The sequence below is a fragment of the Dipodomys merriami genome, unplaced genomic scaffold, assembly GCF_024711535.1.
Source record: "Dipodomys merriami isolate MVZ:Mamm:240054 unplaced genomic scaffold, mDipMer1.0.p SCAF_16, whole genome shotgun sequence".
NCBI classification, from domain to species: domain Eukaryota; kingdom Metazoa; phylum Chordata; class Mammalia; order Rodentia; family Heteromyidae; genus Dipodomys; species Dipodomys merriami.
In genome coordinates this window covers 2,630,888-2,652,778 of record NW_027202937.1, presented here as the reverse complement: position 1 = coordinate 2,652,778, position 21,891 = coordinate 2,630,888, and the positions used below count along the sequence as shown (strand labels likewise).

The 21,891-nt window shown below is 39.5% G+C and overlaps 1 protein-coding gene across 7 annotated transcripts in view; it reads right to left on the bottom strand.

Moving 5' to 3' along the window:
* Supt3h (SPT3 homolog, SAGA and STAGA complex component) overlaps nt 1-21,891 on the bottom strand; it is a 249,902-nt gene that overhangs the window by 10,655 nt on the left and 217,356 nt on the right. For 4 of the 7 annotated variants that reach the window (XM_070023611.1, XM_070023610.1, XM_070023614.1 and 1 more), the window contains one exon: nt 6,134-6,177. The exons of the other annotated variants lie outside the window; for them this stretch is intronic. In XM_070023611.1, coding sequence (XP_069879712.1) covers nt 6,134-6,177 — 44 coding nt within the window. The remainder of the gene's footprint in view (nt 1-6,133; nt 6,178-21,891) is intronic. 7 annotated transcript variants of the gene reach the window in all.

Genomic DNA, 21,891 nt, shown 5'->3' with positions numbered 1-21,891 from the left:
CAATACAAACACATGCACACATATGTGCAATGTGTGCACATGTGCATGCACAACAGGAGTTGCTAACCAAGATAAGTTTTGAAGGAGCTCAGGCTATACAACCACTAATTTTTATTTCTGTTAGTTGACCAGTAGCTTCCAGAATGCATGAGTCTTGCTATTTTATTTATCTTTTATATGTCTAGAATATCTCTAATACACAGGAACACTTCAAAAATTAGATGAGTAAGCAAATTTATCAATACAATCAAATATATCACATGGCCGGGTGCCTGTGGCTCATGCCTGTAATCCTAGCTACTCAGGAGGCTGAGATCTGAGGATCGTGGTTCAAAGCCAGCCTGGCCTGGCAGAAAGTCCATGAGACTCATATCTCCAATAAACCACCAGAAAACCAGAAGTGGTGCTGTGGCTCAAGTGGTAGAATGCTAGCCTTGAGCTGAGGAGCTGAGGAGCTGAGGGACAGTGCCCAGGCCCAGAGTTCAAGCCCCCATGACCGACAAAAAAAAAAAAAATAAAATAAAATCACATACCACCATCAAGTTGGTTTCACTTTAAGGATACACAGATGGCACAATGCAGGAATCAATAAACATAATACATCACACCAACAGAATGAGAGTTAATTATATAATCATCTTATTAGATTAAAAATGCACTTAATATATTTAATATTCATTCCTGAGAAAAGCTCTGAACAAATTAAAATATCGAAGAGACTTTACAATAAAAAATGTTTTTTTTTTTTTTTGGTCTGGTCAGGGGGCCTGAACTCTGGGCCTGGGCGCTGTCCCTCAGCTCTTCAGCTCAAGGCTAGCTCTCTACCACTTGAGCCACAGTGCCACTTCCGGCTTTTTTCTTTTTGCTTATGTGGTGCTGAGGAAACAAACCCAGGGCCTCAGGCATGCAAGGCAAGCACTCTACCACTGAGCCACCTTCCCAGCCTACAATAAAAAATGTTTTAAAAATTAAAAAAATGAAGACAACACTCAACATAATAGAGCCTATATATAAAACAGATACTTAGCCAACACTATACTGAATGAGGAAAAACGGAAAGCATTTCCTCTAAATCAAGAACAAGATAAAAGTGTCTAGTCTTACCCATCTTATTCAATATAGCAGTAGAGGTTTTAGCTACAGCAATTAGGTAAGAGAAAGAAATAAAAGGTACACAAATAGAAAGGTCAGGAAGTCAGATGATCCCTATTTGCAGGTGATAGGATGCTATAAAAACATAAATAATCCACCAAAATTTTTGGAGCTGATAAATTTAGTACAGTAGCAAGATATAGAATAAACATAAAAAGTCAGCTTTTTTAGACAAATTTGTTGGGAAAGAAATCATATAGCACACATAAACTACCTAGGAATAAACTATCAAAGGAAGTATAAAAGACCTCCACAATATGTTACAAAATAATGGTGAAAAGAAATAGGAGACACTAAATGAATGAAAGACCACCTGTGTTCATGAAATGGGAAAATGAACATTGCTAAAATGTTTATATTACCCAAAGTGATTCAATCTAGCCCCCATGAAAATAATATCCTTCAGAGAACAGTAAAAGCCATCCTGAAGTTCAAGTGAAAGTACAAAGGAAAAGTCCTTTGCAATGCCCATTGCCAAGGCAATGTTGAGCAAACAGAACAAAGCGAGAGGCAACACAATATCTGATTTCAAGACAAAGTACAGAGCCATACTAAGTAAAACAGCATAGCATTGGCAAAAACTAACAAACCCAAAACAGACTAATAGTATACAATGGAGAGGCATACACCTAGGCCAACTGTCTGTTGACAAACCACCAAAAAACAGCTTCTTCAACAAATGGATAAACTTGATCCCTCTCTTTTACCTGTACAAAAATTACCTCAGAGTGAGTTTGTCTCATACCTGTACTCCTAGTTAGTCAGGAGGCTGAGATGTGAGGATTGTGGTTCTAAGCTAGCTGGCAGAAAAACCCAAGAGGTTTTTTATCTCCAATTAACCACCAGAAAGCTGGAAGTAGAGCTGTGGCTCCAGAGTACTAAGGTCAGTGGAAGAAACTAATGTATATGCAGTTGCAAGAGAAAAGATGGGAGAAAAAAGTAAAGAAATATGGTATTTCAATCAAAGTCTGAAAATTGTAAAAGTGGTTTTGGTCTCCATATAGTGAAAATATTTATCCAAGAAACTCCTACTCGGGTGTGAACATCCTACTTTGAGTGCGATTTTGTTTGGCAAAGGGCTGTGAAAGAGTGGAAGCTAATACAGAACATGTCTATAAACAAATTTATTTATTTAGTACAGACTGACACATTCACTAGAGGATTTCAGCAATTACATGTGTAAAACTATTTCCTACCGTGGTTTCCTTTTGTGATTTTGCTAATTTATTCAATGTAGGCCATTTTCATGCATTGACTGCTAAAAGCCATTTTGCCACCCAGGCTGAAATGAACATATGGGAGACTCCGCCTTCTTTTCAATTCTTCATATAAATATAATTATCTAAGGTGATATTGAAAAGTCAGTCTTTTAAAAGAGGATAATGTCAGGTTAATGCCATATTATACACACACACACACACACACACACACACACACACACACACACACACAATGTATACAATGGGCACACATACACTTAATGTATACATCTGGACATACATATATTAATGCACTCACATACAACTACACATGTATGTGTGTGCATATTCTATGTATAAATTGTATACATATAGCTGGGCACTGGTGTCTCACACCTGTAATCCTAGCTACTCAGGAGGCTAAGATCTGAGGATCATGGTTCAAAGCCAGCCCGGGAAGGAAAGTTGGTGAAACTCTTATGTCTAATAAACCACCAGAAAACCAGAAGTGTTGCCGTGGCTCAAGTGGTAGAGTGCTTAGCCTTGAGCTGAAGAACTCAGGAACAGTGCCCAGGCCCAGAGTCCAAGCGCCACAACCAACAACAAAGAATAATTGTATACATATGTACATAATGTACACACTTTATCAGTGTGACTTGATATGACTTCATGTTAGTATACATATGTATAAAGATATAGATGATATCATATGTTTATGTCAGACATATGTATACATTCATAATGCTGATAAAACATGCTATAATATAAATTTAGAGAAATGTGGAGATTCTGGACATGGGAATATGATAAAAGCTTTTGGCAAAACACAAAACCTGTATAAAAGTGTAAGGTGGGCTGGGAAGGTGGCTCAGTGGTAGAGTGCTTGCCTCACATGCCTGAGGCCCTGGGTTCAATTCCTCAGCACCACATAAACAGAAAAAGCCGGAAGTAGTGCTGTGGCTCAAGTAGTAGAGTGCTAGACTTGAGCTGAAGAGCTGAGGGACAGCACCCAGGCCCAGAGTTCAAGCCCCATGACTGACCAAAAAAAAAAGTGTAAGGTGTTTACATCTGTATTCAGTATGTTGTTACTGTATTCAGTCTTTTGAATTTAGTTTAATTGTAGTAACACACTGAAATCATTAAAATAGCTGTGAATCACTGCCTTGCCCCAGTGTATGGGTAGGCCTCCTAGGCTGAGTATGGCAGGGTCTTGATATTCAAGGGCAGAGGAACTTAGGTAAGTTATGTTGAGTGATAAACTTCTAAGATCTCCAACCCAGACTCTTAGCTCACCACAACACCTGAGTTTCTGTGCTGGGTTTAGAAAGCTAAGATAGACAATGACATGGATAGACTTCTCTGGCTTATAGGAAGATAAGCCAAGCTCTGCTATAAATGAGCAGGTGGAAGCAAGCTTTCTATTTCATTGTCCTAGAGTTAAGACAGAACTAATCTTTCAAAAATGTTGAAAATCAGCCAGGCACTGGTGGCTCATGCCTATAATCCTAGCTCCTCAGGAGGCTGAGATTTGAGGATCATGGTTCAAAGCCAGCCCGGGCAAAAAAGTCCATGAAAAGTCTGATCTCCAATAAACCACTAGAAAACCGGAAGTGGCGATGTGGCTAAAGAGGTAGAGCGCTCGCTTTGAGCTGAAGAGCGCAGGGACAGCATCCAGGCCTAGCGTTCAAGCCCCACAACCAACAACAACAACAAAAATGTTGAAAATCTTTATGGAAAGCTGAAAGGTAATGCTGCCAATTTTACCTACCACTTTAATGTGTCATGTTGAATTTCTTTATAATTTATTTTTCCATAATAATGGGCTATTTTTAGGGGTCTTATGCTGAAAATAATTTTATTAATGTTTTAATATAATAGTAATTGTATTACAGTTCCCTGAGAGATATAAATTAGCAAAATCACAAAAGGAAACCATGGGAAATAGTTTTACACTTGTAACTGCTGATATCCTCTAGTGAATGTGTACATCTGTACTAACTAGTCCTATACCTGGTAAGTACTAGGGTCAATCTTCATAGTGCATGGAAGAGATTTCATACTATAAGAGGGGATATTAAAATATTTTATGGTGAGAAATTATATAGGAGGAAATATAAAAAATGTTCAGGATACTCACATGGGAGTAAGAAAATATGTAATGATCAAATGCCTTTGGTGATGGGGTTAAATTTTATTAATTATTAATACATATCAGATTACCTACACAGATATAAGTCAATGTGCCTTGGGGTCTAGAGATTCCCTATTCTGACATAAGGTACTTGCGGAACTCAGAAATAGCTAGCATTTGTTTTATTCATTTGTTCACTAATTCACAAGTATTAATGTACAAGTACAAGTGACATGTCATGTACTACACTAAGTGTTGAAGATGTGAATACACTGAAGATATGAATACACTAAATCTTACTTGCTAATTGGCTGATACACACACACACACACACACACACACACACACACACACACACACACACACACACACACAGTGGAGACAAGTGGTACGAAGGGAAATGAGGCTGGTGAGGGGACTGGGAAAGAGGCAGTGGTATGCCACCTTTCTGATAAGGTGACACTTGAAATGAATGTAGCTCAGTAAAGTACAGGAGGAAGCCAGACAGATGACTTACACATGTAACAGCAGCGTGTGGGTGCATTACAGGAAAGCTGTGGGAGGTCTGTGGGAACACCCTGTCTACCTTCCAGTGCTTTGGTTTTCCTGTGTGTGTTCTCAGTGTAAGGCACAGGGTAAGCTCTGGGGACGCAGTGAAATTGTCCCAGTTTGTATTGCCTCACTTTGGGCCAGGAAGTAGGGAGAGGGAGAAATACATACTTAGAGGTACGTGAGTGCGCATAATTACGTATACATAAAGGTTTTAAAATAACTTTGTCAAGAATGACAGTCACATCCCTATGCAGACCCAAGTGAGTGACAAAGCAACAGTTTCAAACCAGAAGATGACCTAATTGCCAGTAGTCTGTGTGGATGCTTTCATTGGGAAGGGTTGAGTGTAAGTGCTAAATATGTGTGTGTGTGTGTGTATTTATATATATGCAAATGAAAAAACAAACCATTTCCTAATCAATCTTTTCATTTCCTTTTAAATCTTTAAATATGGATAAGATTTTGGTGAACTATTTCCCTCCCAGTATCACACAACGTAAGAAAATTCACACAGCACCAGGGGAAAAGTGCACCAAACCTATCCCTACAGGGAAGTCGCCTGGGGTGCCAGCTGCAGCTCTCACATAGAAACAGCATACACTAGTTCTACAAAGGGGAGTTCGTTGTGACATTTCAAATTCCCTTTTATCACTCTTTCTCCCAGATTTCACTGTTCTATTTTCATAAAGTACTTCGATCATACTTGGCCTCCTTTGTACTTTCCCTTCACCTGCCCTCATTTCCATGCTATTCATCCCCCAGTAGAACCTGCTTTACTTTCCTGTCACTCATTTTTTTAAAGCGTATATTTAGTATACCCAGTTGTAAGATAGAAAGTCAACATAAGAAAAAAAAGTGATCATTTTATATACAAGCAATGAGCAAGAAGAAACTGAAATTGAGAAATCACAAAACATGACTTTGGGGAAATCTCACTCCAAAACGTGCAAGATCTATACAATGAAAACTTGAAAACATTGCTAAGGAAAACACCCCTGAACAGTTTTAGTGAAGGGAGAGAGGTGCTGTGTTAATGAGTCAGAAGACAATACAGTCATGCTGTGCTCCACCATCTAACCTGTGTGCAATATAGTCTTACCTACATCCTTGGTTCAATTCCTTTCTGGATCCCACCAGGCTTTTCTGTGGAAAGTGGTAAATTGTTTCTGGATTAAAATTTTAGATGTTGAACATCTAAAAATGTTGAAGAAGAACGAAGTTGATAGGACATATAGTACCTGATTTTAAAACATAGTACAAAGCTGAAGTAATAGATAGAGATACAGACCAGAGAACCAAAACGGAGCTATGTGTAGTCAATGGCAGAAATCAATATGGAAATCAGAGGTATTTTCAACAAATGATGCTGGATTAATTGGACATGTTTATATGCAAAGCAACAAATCTTTATCTTACCTTACACCACATAAAAATATTAACTAGAAATGAATAAGACTCCAAAAGAAACTAGAAGAATGTTCCATGCTCTCAGTGTATCAGCAATCATTGCAAAGAAAGCTTTGAAATAAGTCTTCCCCAAGGAGAGCTTGAAATCACATTCTGGAGAACCACCTTTGCAACAGTGTATCTAGTAGCAGTCTTGTTCCATCCCTGATGGTTGGCCCTCTTTATCACTATGCTTTTCAACTCGGCTTTCTTCACTGTAATCTAGACTTACAATCATCAAGTCCTCCTCCACTTAATGCAAAAGGTTGGTTAAGGTTACAAACAGGTGGGCTTACTGATCTCTTGAAGCATTAGAACCAGTTGTCAACATGCCCAGTGAACTAACCACAAGAGGCTCAATAGTAATACAGCACTAGAAAACCCTGTGGAAACTTTTCAGAGCACCAAGATAAAGCATGCCCACCCTGCTACAGAGTAAGAAAACAGCAGGCCTTTCAATGAGGGAGTAGTTGGGAAAGGCAATGAGTTCAGGGAGGCATATACTGCAGGGAAAAGCAGGCGGTGCTCTGGAGAGAAAATGGCCACTAAAAAAAAAAAAATCTCTTCCCAAGTAAACTACTATTTTTAAGACTAAACAATATCCTACTATACTGGAAATGCAGGTTCTAGCCTTTACATTATTATAGCTCCTTTAAATTTTATTCTTTCTTTTTCCTAAGTTTAAAAACAGCACCTGAAAACAAAGAATGTTACTTTTTTTTTTTTTTTTGGGTGGGTCATGGGGGCCTAAACTCTGGGCCTGGGCATTGTCCCTCAACTCTTCAGCTCAAGGCTAGCACTCTACCACTTGAGCCACAGCACCACTTCTGGCTTTTTCTGCTTATGTGGTGCAGAGGAATTAAACTCAGGGCCTCAGGCATACAAGGCAAGCACTCTACCACTGAGCCACCTTCCCAGCCCAGAATGTTACTTCTTGGTAATAGGTTAAGAATCAGATTAAATCAGATGATGCTCTGGGAACTGGTTAATACGTTTTTGTATTCAATTTTGGGACTGTACTAGCTATTGCTTATTTTCCCAATACCCAATACAGTTACTTGCTATATGTAATATGGCACTGTCTTTTTTTGCTTCGTTCCCCACATCCTCCTTTAGCTATTTCTCCAGATGACCTGAGACTATACAAGTCTGGTCACAATCAAAGCATCTGCACATTAAAGAGAGTCAGTCAAGATTGGCTACAACAACTCAGATTAGGCATTACATAAATATTTACTACAGGGAATAAAAACTGTGAAAACAACACACTCATGTTTATGAGGATCGCTGCTAGACTTACACCATGGTTATCATACTACTGGATGACACCAAGTTTTAAATAGAATTTTTTGAACAATTATGGAAAGTTTTAAAACTCCTCCACTTATTTTTCAAAGGCAAAATGTTCATCTTAGCTACAGACTACGGCTTAAGATCTATAGGTTCAGACAATTTTATCTGCCATTCATTAGACAGATATATTTTTCTAGATTTAACAGTTACTCTTGAATCCATAAATTATTCCTTGTCACTGGACTTCTGGAGGTCTCTTTTCTTCCCTATAGCACAGCGATATTTCTCACAGAGGTTGGCAATACATTAGAACCACCCAGGGAGCATTTCAGTATCCTAAGACTCGGACCACATCCTTCAGCAATTAATTCCTGGAGGCAAGGCCCCCATAGCAGTCGCAATGTTCAGCCAGGGTGCAGAATCACAAATTCACAGTGGCCCTTCAGGTTCATTATCAGTCTTAATTTCCCACTGTCTTTATCCCTAGGGTTAAGAAAAAAACTACCATAATATTCTTCTGTGAACATTTATATTAATCTCTGCAACGAACACTTTCCCAGGCTTTTCTGTTACCTAGTTTATCAGTGAGCCTTCTCTCTCAAAGACTGATAGGAATTAAAGTTGTCCAAAATGCTTCCCTCTTGAGGGAGTTTCTTTCATCTTCACAACAATACATTTGTGTGTATTTTGATGGCTTATGGCTGACAAGGTTTTTCTACAAGCATTATCTCATGTGAAGCTCCCTGTAACTCTACAGAGTAGGTAGAGTTACTACACTCATTTTAGATGGGAAAACTGTGGCTCAGGAATATTAGGTGATATGATAAATTTCAGGGTTCCATGACAGAGCCAGGACACAAACACTCAACCCAGTACACTTGCCATTACTTCAGTCCACCCTACTACCCTTTGAAGAAGTAGACTGGTAAAAAAAAAGGGGGTGGTTTTCTTTTTAAAGGCATTTTAGTCTAAATGTGATATGACAATGTAGGTTGTAATTGGAGTACTTGGTTACCATCTATGGGAATGATCTAATGTAATTTAATGAGATGCCTGGGATATAGTATGTGGTCAGCATATACTTGTTGAGTGAATACTCATTATCCTTGTTTAACAATGTCTGTGACTCTCCTAAAGAGCACAGTTGTAGAAATGAGTGCTCCAAATGATTCTTCACTTTTTCATCTTGATTTTATCCACTTTATCCTGTTAATTATAAGGACCTAGAGAAAGGGTCATAAATACAATTTCACATTCAGGCTGAATCAGTCTTCAAGGAAGACAAGGACAGACTGAAGGACAAGAAGACACACACAGAGTAGTCTAGTGTTCCTGCCTGGAAGAATAATTCTGGGAAGTAACTAAATATATGCAGGAGAAAAATATTAACTGAAAACAGCTCACAAGACCATATAATTAAATTAACATCACTGGGAGGAAGAATAAGGGCTCACCATTCCAGCAGACTGGCCAGATGTAGGCCCTTAGTACAACCATGGCAGCCACAGGTTTATAGATTTAGAGCTAGTTCACTGCGATGGTGATATATTTAGCTGGAAAGAAGACAGCAATTATGTATTTGGAATAATGCTCCTAACACACCTGACCTGAGGGCCACCACTGGCTGACATCTGGAGCAATGCATAGATACCACTTCCTCCTCAGACAGTGAAGTCTGAGCAGTTGCAGGGTAGATAGGAGGCCAAGAATTGGTCAGGGATGATGACTAAAATCTGGGAATCAAAATGCTAGTTAATGGTGGGACAACTTCCAAGAAACAGAATTAACAATTTAAAAGAGTTACTGAGTAAAAATGTACTAATGCTCAGATTAAATTTTAACCAACAAATGATTTAAGGAGGCCTAAGGGACAATCTCATTACTGAAAATAAAAAATTAAATAAAATAAATAGAAAATTGCTTGACTCATAGCCTCTCTCCCCCTCCTGTTTATTCTGCTTCCTTTGCTGCTTTTGTCTCGCTTAGAATCCTTGGGGGGCTCTAAAGGGACACACACTTCTTGACATATATTCGGCAGGTCACATCTAGATGTGTGCTTTTTGAATTAAGATGGCTTATTTAAAGCAATAAGAAGCTGCCACAGAACAGCCAAAATTATACATATTAGAAATGGAAAAGACCCATTAGATCATCAAGTTGGTCCCTCTGGGCCAGTGCTGGAGAAGCAATAGAAATAAAATGATCCATGCTCCAACTGTTCTCTGTGGTTAACAAGACAATAACATTCTCAAACAGAAAAGGGTTTTGTAAGTTTATGACTAAGATAGTGAACTTCCCTTTTTTTTCAGTTATTTGGTTGTTAGTTAGAATCTGGTGGAACGTGCTAATTTGCTTTAGTTATATATGTATGTAGGTATGTAGTATGTGTGTATATGTATGTGTGTGTGTATGTAACTATCCATCCGTGCATCATCAATGTATCTTTGTGCATACACAATATAAGCAGATATTATTAAGCCAGCACTCACCACGACTTGCAATTTCTCTTCAGTTATAAATAGTCCCATTTATATCCATGATAAGCTACTAGTTTACTGACAGATACAGATTCGGATGATGGTCAAGATTTGCTAGTGCAGATACTACACCAACTGTCTCATTTCTCTCTTCTTTGGGAATTTATGATCTAATCACAAGTCTGTAATGTCCTCTTCACTACTGCCCTGCTGCTCCTCCGGGATACTGTCTACTGAGCCAGGTTTCAGCAAGGCGGTCAGCCAGGATACATGACTTTGACAGTAGATATGTAAGGCATTCTGTCTTCTACTGAACTTGGGCCTGGGGTGGGAAGGCTTACAAGCCTAGTGCCCCAGAAGAGCCTAATCCAGTGAGGCTCTTCTTCCTTCTCCCATCCCATGTCTCCCCTGCCACAATTTTCCTTTCTTTTTTTATGCCTTGTACAGATGCACCACCACTTATGTTCTATTCAAGATCACAAACAAATGAAAGCAAAAATCTAAGCATCTAAAACACACCTAATATGTAAATTAAGACATTATTCATTTATAAGAAGTACAGAAATTTCTGCTTAGTGAATTCTTAAAAGAATTGGCTAATAAAATCTGGAAACATGATCACTGTTTTTAAACACCTGAAAGTATATCACAGGAGGCAAGATTAGTACTATCCCTTATGTTCCAAGAAAACGCCCAGAAAAAAAGAAAGCAGAATTTCATTATCTAAGAGAGAGACACACAAAAGATACAAAAGTGTATCCTTGCTGAGGTGCATGTCAGAATGAAAACCAGCACAGAACCCATTCTTCACCACTTATTTGTGTAACTTACAGTGGTCAGTTCTGACTGAGGATCTTATGTTGTTTGCTTTCACAGCTCTTCCCATTACAAGGACTTAGATGTAAACACATCACACTCTGTGGGGAGGATCACAGAGGCCCACACATTGACTCTGCTCCCTTCTTCTCAAGGGGCTTTGCTGCAGAGCAGGGAGGGAGGCTGGGCTTGAGGCCCACCTCTCAGACTGGCTGCTTGAGACTAGTAGCTGCTGCTTCTGCGACAACTTGTTTTCATCTCCCAGGCTATGTGGCCCCTACTGAAAAAGATAAGGAGTCGCAGACAGCCTGTTTCAAGAACACTCAGAAATGAATGCAAACAGATGAAAAAGAGAACCATGGTTTTTCTGACTTTGCTCCCCTAATGAAATGACTACCCTCATTAGTAGTGGTTTCTTTGTTCCTTTCCATTGTCTTATTGTACACCACAGGCATTGACCTGCAATGTGTTATGTTTGACTCTTGGTGAATTGTAGTTGCTCAGCTGTTGTAGGGAATCCGGTTAATACATGGCAAAGGCTACGGTGATAGGTATGTTGTGCATATGATTTGTGAGTAAATGTAAATAATACAGGCAGATATCAGATACAGCCATACAGTTCAAGCACTCCTGTTACAAATGTGTACACAGACTGCCCTGTAGGTTCCCCCTCCCTCTCATCAGGGATGTTTCTGGCTGTCTAAAAGGGAGAAAAACATTTGCTCTACCATTATTCCTGTTTAACAGCAAGACTGAAAACCTTCATATTGTCTGCCACCATGCCCACTCAAGCTTATTGTCTTTAAATAGCTTCAATGAAAGTTGTGCAAGGAAATAATATTCTACACTTTTTGGTCTCCAGGGAGGAATATGGCTGTTCCCAGAAGAAAGCGAGTCTTTGCTGAATCTGCTTCTTTAAGAGTAAAACAGGAAGTTCAGTCCTCTTTTATTGTACCTTTTCCACTTTTGAAAAGTTGCCCAAATAGTTTCAAGTAGAGTTAAAGCAAAGTTATTAATGTCAAGAAGCCAAAATCTTTCTCCATGGTTTGCTGAATGAGGAAGGAAAAAGACTGTTTGCCCTTAGCTATCCTTTGCTTCTCCTGTTTGAGCCAAAGGAGGAAGAGAGAGATGAATAAGTGAAAGGGGCTAGTGCTTAATTCTTTAGCAAAATCACAATGTTCTGCCCTCACTCCAGCAGCTAACTGTGGCTAGTCCATCTTTAAGATAGATAGGCTCTTCTGTGAGAGACAACACACTGATTACAGTGCTTCTGCCAGAGGGAACCTCACACATGCAAACCATTATGTAAAATATAATTCCTTTTCCTTTAAGAATACTCAAGATCATTAGACATGGTTTCTTCAATGCTAAAAAATCAGGCCAAAAAATGAAAATAAACAGTTTTAAGTAGTCACAACATAATTCCCTCATGCATCTATGGAAATACAGTAAAAGTGACTGAAACTGTGGTTTGACGTGTCCTGTTGCACCGTTTTTTCTATTTTCACAACTCTAACATTTGCCCTCTTACCCTGTATCACAGCACTTTCACTCTATTTCAAACATTCACACAGCCTTCGAGAGAGTTAATGAACAACAGGAAGCAGCCCAGAAGCTTGCTGTAAATTAAATAAATTCCTTATAAATAAAACATGGTAACAAATGAGCAAAAATGTAGGGTATGACAACATGATATAACTTTTACAAACAGCAACTGAATGTACAGCATAGCTTTATCCAATAGTGTGCTGGGCTAATTTAAAGCTAAGGTGATGATTCTGTTGATTTAACAGTTTAGCATGGAACTCATAAATAAGAATAAAGTTTGTAATAAAGAAATCATGAGAACTTTAGCATTCATGAATACAGAATTAGGTATGTTGTTATATGAGGTAGTTACACATTTCTATTCAGCCATTTTTTAAAATACTATAAATCAACCAAAACATTTAGGCTGAACAGTAAGCAATCTTATTTAGATTCAAAGAAATTTTTTTATTAAAATTTTGAGATTATCACTAGGTCTTAGTTGGTAAACATTCTCCTTTTCTTGATGTCTATATAGGCTTTGCTTCTTGCAGTTTGCCTTCTTAAACTTTTTAGGGATATAATACTGAGGTTTGAACTGAGCCTTGAGTTTGCTAGAGTGGTGGTCTACCACTTGAGCCTGTTCAGGCCCTGCTTTTGGCTGGCTATTTTAAAGACAGGGTATCAGGACTGGCCTTGAACTGTGATTGTTCTATTCTAGGGAAGAAAACATCCCAGATAAATTCTTTTTATTTTTAATGTTCAGGTCAAGACTAACTGCATTTATTTTTGAAAAATGTACCCCTGGATTATTTAGGTAAGTGAGTAATCCTGATCTTCTACTTTACTACTGCTATGATTATGTTTGTGGCATTAGTAATAGATTTCTTTAAAACAGTCTTTTTTTTAAATTCTGGAGGCCAGAGTTAAGTAATAAATATAAGTCCATGTCCCCTACCTGGGACTAGATAAAAATACCTTTGGAGAACAGTCACTTCCAAACAGGGTGAAGATATTATAGCCCCCCAACCCCTGATAAGCAACTCTCAGGCTATCCAACTAGGGAGCTGGCAGTAAGTTCCCGTTCATATTGATAGAACTCATAGACATTTTTGCAACAGATGCAACCTGTTGAGGCATGGAGAAGCAAGAGCTGAGCAAAAGGGGAGGAGTGATTTCACTCTGTCCCCACTTTCTACTTAGTCCCGGAGCTCATAATGTGCTCTCTCTTCCTTAGGCCTCTGACTTGATGTTCATGCTGATGAATTTACTTGCCTGGTTCTGTTTTGCTTGGGTGACTTAGTCCTTTAGGTCCAAGCTTAGAGGATACTTCTTATAGGAAGGCCTCTCTGAATGTTAAGACAGAGTTAGGTCTCACATAAGTATATTAAGTTCACAGTGGGTACTAACCCTACTTACTATATACCAAGCTGCCCACCTCTTTGCCTGTAAGCCTGTGGCAGGAAGTGGAGGTCACCTGTTCAGTTATGTGACCCTTGCCCTTGGCACTCACCCTGACATGCCGCCAGATGCCAATAAATATTGGATAGCTCGGTAAGGGGCTGAAATGATGATGATCTTCTTAATGATAACTAGATTAGTGCTTATTATGTACCAAACATTATTCTAAGCTCCTGTTGGGGCTCAGATAATTGATATCCCAAAGTATTACTTAAACATGCTGAGCCCTATTGAATGAAATGAAAGAAGGTGGTTTAGAACCAAGGTCTGCTCAACTTCCCGTCACTGCTGCCTCCATACAGAAAGGGGTTCCCACTGAAGTTCCTTCTGCTGCTGAGTATATGTCTTCCTAAACAAATGCAATTGTCTTTACTCTCTTCTCCCCAGGAATTGTGATAACTAACCAGGAAAGAGTAAGCACCAGAAAAGGTGGGAAAGAAATGTCACCGTGCCCTGAACGACTCTCATCTGCTCTCTGAGGGAAGCTGGGGAGCATCTGGAAGATGACCTCCCCACAGTGACAACATTCTGCCCACCCCACACTTTTGGTGGCTGTTGGCTACCTCCAACCCAGAGCTTAGTCCTAGGACACTGTCTGTTGGTTGGACTTATTTCCTTCTCTTAAAAACCGTCTGATCTCCTTTCCATCCCTGCAGCCACTCACCCATGTCCCTCTGCTCTGTGAGGAGCATATTTGAGCTTCAAACATCCATCCCTTTGAGTTTAGTCTTTTTCTTATGCACATATTACAGTCCTGTTTTTTTTCCCTCCTCACAATCTGCTTCCAGTTCATTTTTCAGCAAACTTCCAGAGGGCAGAGAGGAATCACCCCTGTCCCCACACCCTGTAAGTTCATATTCCTAACAATGTTGCAAGGCAGGTACCACTACCAACCCATTTATAGATGAAGAGCTTGAACACAGAGAATCTTCTTGATCTTTTCAATTTTCAGGTTGGTTTATTTTGGTAGTAATACACCAATTAAGGTGAATGTGCTTTACATGTTAGGAGCAATAGTGAACTAAGAGTAACAGCTGATTGATACTAAACCACAATAATTCTTAGGTAGAACCATACCAATCTTGACAGTCAATTAGTTTTATGTGGTTCAACCTCATGTATTGAGTTTAACTACAGCTTAGTTTTAATCCCAGGGCCTGTCTGTATATCTATCTACAACTAGAAATAAACAAAGATTCTCCCCATCCCCTCCCCCAAGAAAAAGAGCAGCATACACTTACATATAGTCCTTCTAGGGTGATGGGTACCTGGATAGGGACCCGAGAAGTCATAAAGCATGGAAGTCGACAGCTTCATTTCTACTGCTGTCTGGAGGATATCTTTGCTATACGTAAACCTCTCAACAATGACCTTGGTTGTGATACAATCTGCTTGTGTGATGATCGTGTCAAAAGGGGTAAAAAAAATTGACATAATATGTTCTTCTGTAGCTTTAACTTATATAGTGTGACATAAAGCTAAAAAGAGAAAAAATATTTGGAGCTGACAATGATTTAAATTTGCTGGTTCCCAGCATTTCTGGAATATTGCCAGGATTAGTTTGGATTGGATCTCTCAGACTCTGCATTATGCTAGTCTGATGTAGCTTAAAACACACCCTTGATATAAAGCAGTAAAAGGAGTCCACCCAACCTCACATAACTGGCAGTCTGTTCTCAAGCTGCCTGCTCTGAGCCAGAATGTTTTGTTGTTTCGCTCCAGGAGGGTGATTCCGTGTCTCCTGGTGATGAAAATACATTATAGGCTAATCCAAAGATATCTAAGGCAAACGCTCACAGAAGGGAACAGAACATGTTTTTAAGGCTAGGGACATTTTTAGAGTCTGCTGGAGATTTTTATTTCAAAATCTCCAAATTCAACAATTCTTCAGCCTTGGTAAACTTTCAAATGGAAAGCCCCAATATTTAGAGTAAATAATGTCTAGGCTTCTCCTTCACAGCAAGTTTTCTTTTTCTCCCCTGTCATAAGAGTGTTATATCCTGGCAGCTGAAATACAGAACTCCTTTGTAGTACAGCTATCATGCTATACCGCGCAGAATGTGTTGCTAATGAGGTTATTGCGTAGAAGAGCCATAGAAGGACATGGAAAAAAGAAAATACCCTGACAAATGTGTTGACCAAAGGATGCCAACAACTCTCCTAGGGTCCTGTCCGAAACTCAAGGATTTAAGAAAGTAAAAATGAGCTTTAGTGTATGCGAAAAATCATAACATTGAAACATAAGTCCATTTATCTTTTAACTATTTTTTCTAGTTCTCTTCCAAAATTTTGCTGGTTATTAAAACACTGCTGTGTAAATAAAAATGTTCTGCTTTATAACTTAACCCCTATTTCTTGTCCTTGCAATATAATAATGTCATTGTTTATTATATCACACTTATTCTTAAAGCAGCAGAGGTGGATTTGAAGGAGTCTAGTCAGCACATTGAGGACAGGCCTTTGCAGGAGGATGACACTGGGAAACAAAAGGCTGAATGGACAGTTCTAGAAGTCCTATGAGAGAGTATGAACTGTGACACCAGTAGATAAGCAGAGCTCTTCATCAATATCCTCCCATCTGCTAAGGGGACTCTCCAAGGCTGAGATGTCCACTGATAAGGTCATGGGCAATACATTACCAGAACTTCAGAGAAACCACTCAAATTCTAGGTTGGGCATCTAATTACAAATCAACATTCCTTAACATACATCCTGTCTTGCCCACTTTTGCATCTCTTTGCAGATCTTCATATTTCTTTGCTTTGTTTACCTAACTATCTTGACTTGTGAGGACCACCAAAAAGGAGAGCTAACAGATGAACCACCACATATGCTATACTTAACAAGGAGTTACAGGCTGTAGGAGTTAAAATGGGCCTTTAAGGTAATTTAGTTCAACATTCTCATTGTACAGTTGAGTTTGAGGGACTTTTCCAAATGTTGTTCAGTCAGTTAATGGCTGAACCGGGAACAGAACCAGGTCTCCTGACTCCAATTCAGCTACTTTTGCCATCATAACAGGTTTCAGCCATGACATACTATTTAAACAAAGTCAGTAACCTAGGCACTATCAGGACTTAATGGGAATACATTCTATTAGATAGAGAAACTAGCTAACAGAAAACTCCTTGTATCTAATTCCTAAAAATTCAAGTTGTGGAATTATAACTTAGTATGCTGTCCACATACATAAAAAGGCAAAGAAAGTTATGTGAATTCTTAGACTTTAAAATGTCAAACAAGCCTGCACAAATGAGATTAATAAGTATATATTCAATGCAGAAAAGTCACTCTGCATTGGGCAGCATTTTTTTTAAAAGTCTACTGTATCTGTGAAGTAAAAACTGTAAAATTTCTATATAAAATATATTTTTTTCTCCAGAGAGCATACATTAAAAAAAATACAAGATGGGAAATCAAGAAACCTCACTCTATTCTGAACTCTGCCATTAATTCACTGAACTACCCTAACTTGATGAGCCATAGTTTTCTAAGCTAAGGGCTGTTTTTTTTTTTTTTTTACTCCTTTCAATGTATAGATTAAGAAAGTACATTGAGACAATGTGGTAAGAAAGGCCCTGAAAGTTCTGTGCTGGTGCCTTGGAAGGGGGCCAAAGTGGACAGCAGAAGAGTGTGGACAGGCCAAGACTAAAAAGTGTTATATTGTTCTCTCCAACCTTACTGAATGGTTTTGCTTTGATCTGATTCTGGTATTAGGCTAAGGTATAAGCTCTTGTTTAAGAATGAGTAAGTGGTTCACGACTTAAATGTGCAAACTATTGACAAGTTCAAAGTTTTGTGATAGTCCTAACTCTCATATTCTTTTCCTAGCTTAAAACCCAACAAGGATTACGTCTAAAAGATTAAAGCTAATATAGGTAGCCTTTTTTGTACTGGTTTCTACCTTCCCTATTCTTCTCATCTTCAGTCATTCCACACCACAGTAAGATCCAATGCTGGTAAACGCTCTGACTGAGGAGAAGCACAATTCACCTGGGAATTCTACATTTGCTCTTGCTTCCTCTGTACCAGCTTCTCTGGCTAATTCTCCTATCTTACTCGGCCAGTATCTTATATCTTATCTACTGTACTTATGTGCCAAGAGTAAGAAATTTCCGTATGAAATATTAATCTTTCTCTCCAATGATACTACCTTCTACTTGTTCCTATGTAAGTCTGTGAAGGATTATCATGTTAATCGTACATTATAAAGAAATAGTATAATCCCCACTATGTTCCTTCTGCCTTTTATATTGGTTAAAATATTTAGTATTTAAAAGTTCACTAAAGAGGAGCTGGGAAGGTGGCTCAGTGGTAGAGTGCTTGCCTTGTATGCGTGAGGCCCTGGGCTCGATTCCTCAGCACCACATAAGCAAAAAGAAAAAAGCCGGAAGTGGCGCTGTGGCTCAAGTGGTAGAGAGCTAGCCTTGACCTGAAGAGCTGAGGGACAGTGCCCAGGCCCAGAGTTCAGGCCCCACGACCGCCCCCCCCTCCAAAAAAAAGTTCATTAAAGACTTATTGAAATAGGACATTAAAAAACACCAGGAATTTAGCCCAATATTTAATTTCAAAAATTTGGAAACAGCCCTTATAATGCACAGCTTACAGTTTTGGAGGTTTATGCTACTATGTAGCCATCTTAATTCCAAAGTAAATGTGAAATAAGTCTCCAAAGACTTGATTGTATGATATGGTATCATTTGTTATTCAGCCAGATAGAGCAACACTCCATTTAAAAGCAATTTTAAAAACTCCCTCAAAAAAGAAACTGAAATATTATCACTAAAAAGATAACAAAATAACAAAGTTAGCCAGAGAAAGGGTCAGCCTTTACTTGTAGAATTATTTTTGTGTTGACAGTATTTTCTTCCCTCACCATTCACAGATTATTCACGTGTCCTCTTCTGGGTGCTGAGAGTACACCCATGACTGAGGCCTCACACAAGATGCCCAGCTAACAGCTACACAGTGCGTCCAGGGGTCCAGGGATGAGGACAGATATGCAAGGAGAAGGGGGTTCTCAGGAGGGGGTGGGATTAGTTTGATGGAAGTGGTGAGAAAGGCCTGTCTGGCCACATAAGTAAGTGACAAAAAAACAATGCACTCAGGAGGCTGAAATATGAGGATCACGGTTCAAAGCCAGTCCGGGAAAGTCCTTGAGACTCTTATCTCCAATGAACCACCAGAAAACTGGAAGTGGTCCTGTGGCTCAAGTGGCAGAGTGCTTGTCTTGACCTGAAGAGCTGAGGGACACCGCGCAGCCCCAGAGTTCAAGCCCCACATGGACCAAAAAAAAAAGGAACAATGCAGAGAAGACTACAAATCCCACAAGGAAAGACACTGAGAGAACACCAGCAGATTCCACGCACAGTAGAGAGGCCAGCGTGGCTGCAGCCGGATGACCAAGTAGCTGGGTAGTGGCATGAGCTGAGAGGCCATTAGGGGTGTGATCATATAGGGTCTTGGGGGTAGAGAACTGGGGTATATCAGGTTAAGGAGAATGTTCTACAACCTTCTAAAGAGTCACCCCCTGCCTTCTTGATTGTATGGGGTACTTGCTCTTAGGAGGATGCTAATAAATGAATGTCAGGTTTCCTTTCTTCTGTATTTCTTGACTTGAGGAGATATACAAAAGGTCTGCATGAATCATGTCTTAATGCTTAATTATGGAAAGATTACAAATGGTGAAAGTAGAGGGCTCTACTATGTGTTGAATGAAGTTTGGCCTTGTCTCTACCAATTGTATGGCAATTCCTTTCCTGGTCCACAGATACCACCGCAAGACCTGAGACCATCTGCATTAACTATGTCCTAGAGAAAGCTCTGACTATACACATTTATCATTCCCTACAGCTCTGATGGCTGATTGAGTGCGAGTCTAAACGATTCTCTAGTTGGGAAAATGTTAGCTTGCAAGGAAGGCAAGTCTTAAGATATGACTGCAGTCATTACCAGGGCTGTTCCTCAGTCAGTCACAAAGCATACTGAAGCCCTAGCTATTCTCCGATCCCAGGAAAGAGAACTGAGGGAAGGATCACAGTCTGTAACTGCATGCATTAAAATGCTAGCAATTAATTTATCAAGGAAAATCAGTAACAAAGAGCCATTTTGAATCCTGAGATTTGGGCCATGAATAATGACATCTACAAAAAATCTTGCTGACAGTTGCTTACAGAGTAAGATGCTATTTTCCCTTAAAAAAATTCACATCACAATAGGGACCACCAGATAGTCACTCTTCCATAGAGGAAGCTTTAAATTGCATATCTTATACTGTTAAGTGCGATTCACTATATCTAAGGAAGATTCAGCTAGCCAGAATTCCAATCTCTTTTGCTATCTCTAGCGTATTTTTACTTAAAAAATCAGTAATAACCAATCTCACCCTTGATTCTAATTTGCAATCACAACATCCATAACAAATATGCATGACACATGGTAGAATCTCATTGGTTGACACTCCTGCAGAAACCACAACCCCTCAACTTTCAATAAAGCAAAGGCCTCTTCGTCTAAGTGCACATTAGCTGCTGGCTCGGGTGGGCCCTAGGACATGGCCGCTCCCCAGCGGCAGGCGTACCGCAGCAAGGCACTCATTAAGCTATTGAGTTTCATTCCAGTAACCGTTCAAATACATTCTTCATTGTACCATAAAGTATGTTTGTTTGATGCTGGAACTTTGATTTTCCTCCTATACTCCTCTCTCCCGCGCCAGTTATACACAGCTCACCACCCCTGTTTTGGTATTTTTTTCCCATGCTAACACACTCGCAAGGATTCAGCTAATTCTCAATGGGTCTCTTGGTCATTAGTGCAAATTAGTGAGGTTTTGCTGAATATGGTCAGGATTGATTTGCCAAGTTCTTTTCCCGTTAAGGTTTTAAACCCATGTGTATTTCAAGGGAAATCTAATTTGTAGGTTTCGTATTCATTTACACTCAGCTCACAAACGTGGTTCTGTGAGTGCCTCCATCGCTGGTGGACAAGAAGCCACAGGAGCTGGTTTCCTTTCCTTTTAACAAGTTCTTGTTAGAATGTTTGCTTTGAAGTAGGTATTTGGATCCTGTTGGAAGCAAACAGAACTAAACCCCAGGAAAATGTAAAGTAAGATTTAAAAACTAAGTTCAAAAAAGTTTTTCTTGCTCCAATAATTATGCTTTTTAAAGAAAAATCTCCAAGGCTAGAACCATCCAGCTAACTTTTCAAGGATGATGTCATCACTTCGCCTGCCTGAATGAGGCTGAATCTCATAACGCTTCTGCCTTGCAGGGTGACAAGGCGAGTAGAAGGCTTTCTCTGCTTGGACTATGCCCTGTCCATCTTTCATGTCTCTGCCTCTGTTCAGTTGATGGGTCCACACTGCTCCATCATTTGTTCGAGACTCTGCTAAGGGATTCTTGAAGTATTCCTTTGTGCTCTGGGTGTTCCCATCTTTACTGACTCCTGTGTATCTTCCTCTCTCTAGAGCACCTTAGCTCTGCCTAGCAGAGCAATCCCTTCCTGAAGTTTGCTCCAACGAACCTCCTGATGGGATAGATTCCTTGTTTTTCAATTTGACTTCTCATGGATGGCATGAGCAGTGCTGTAAAGGCAGAAGAGCTCTCACGGAGCCAGCTTTTAGCTAAAAATCCAAAGTAAGCAATTCTCAGCTGAGCACCAATGGTTTATACCTGAAAGCCTCGCTACTTAGGACATCCAGGAGACAGATCTAGAAGATCAAGGAACAAAGCCAACATGGGCAGAAAACTTTGCTAGATTCCATTTCCAAAATAACCAACAAAAAAAAGTAGAGCTAGGGATGTGGCTCGAGTGACAGAACATCAGCCTTGCTAGTACA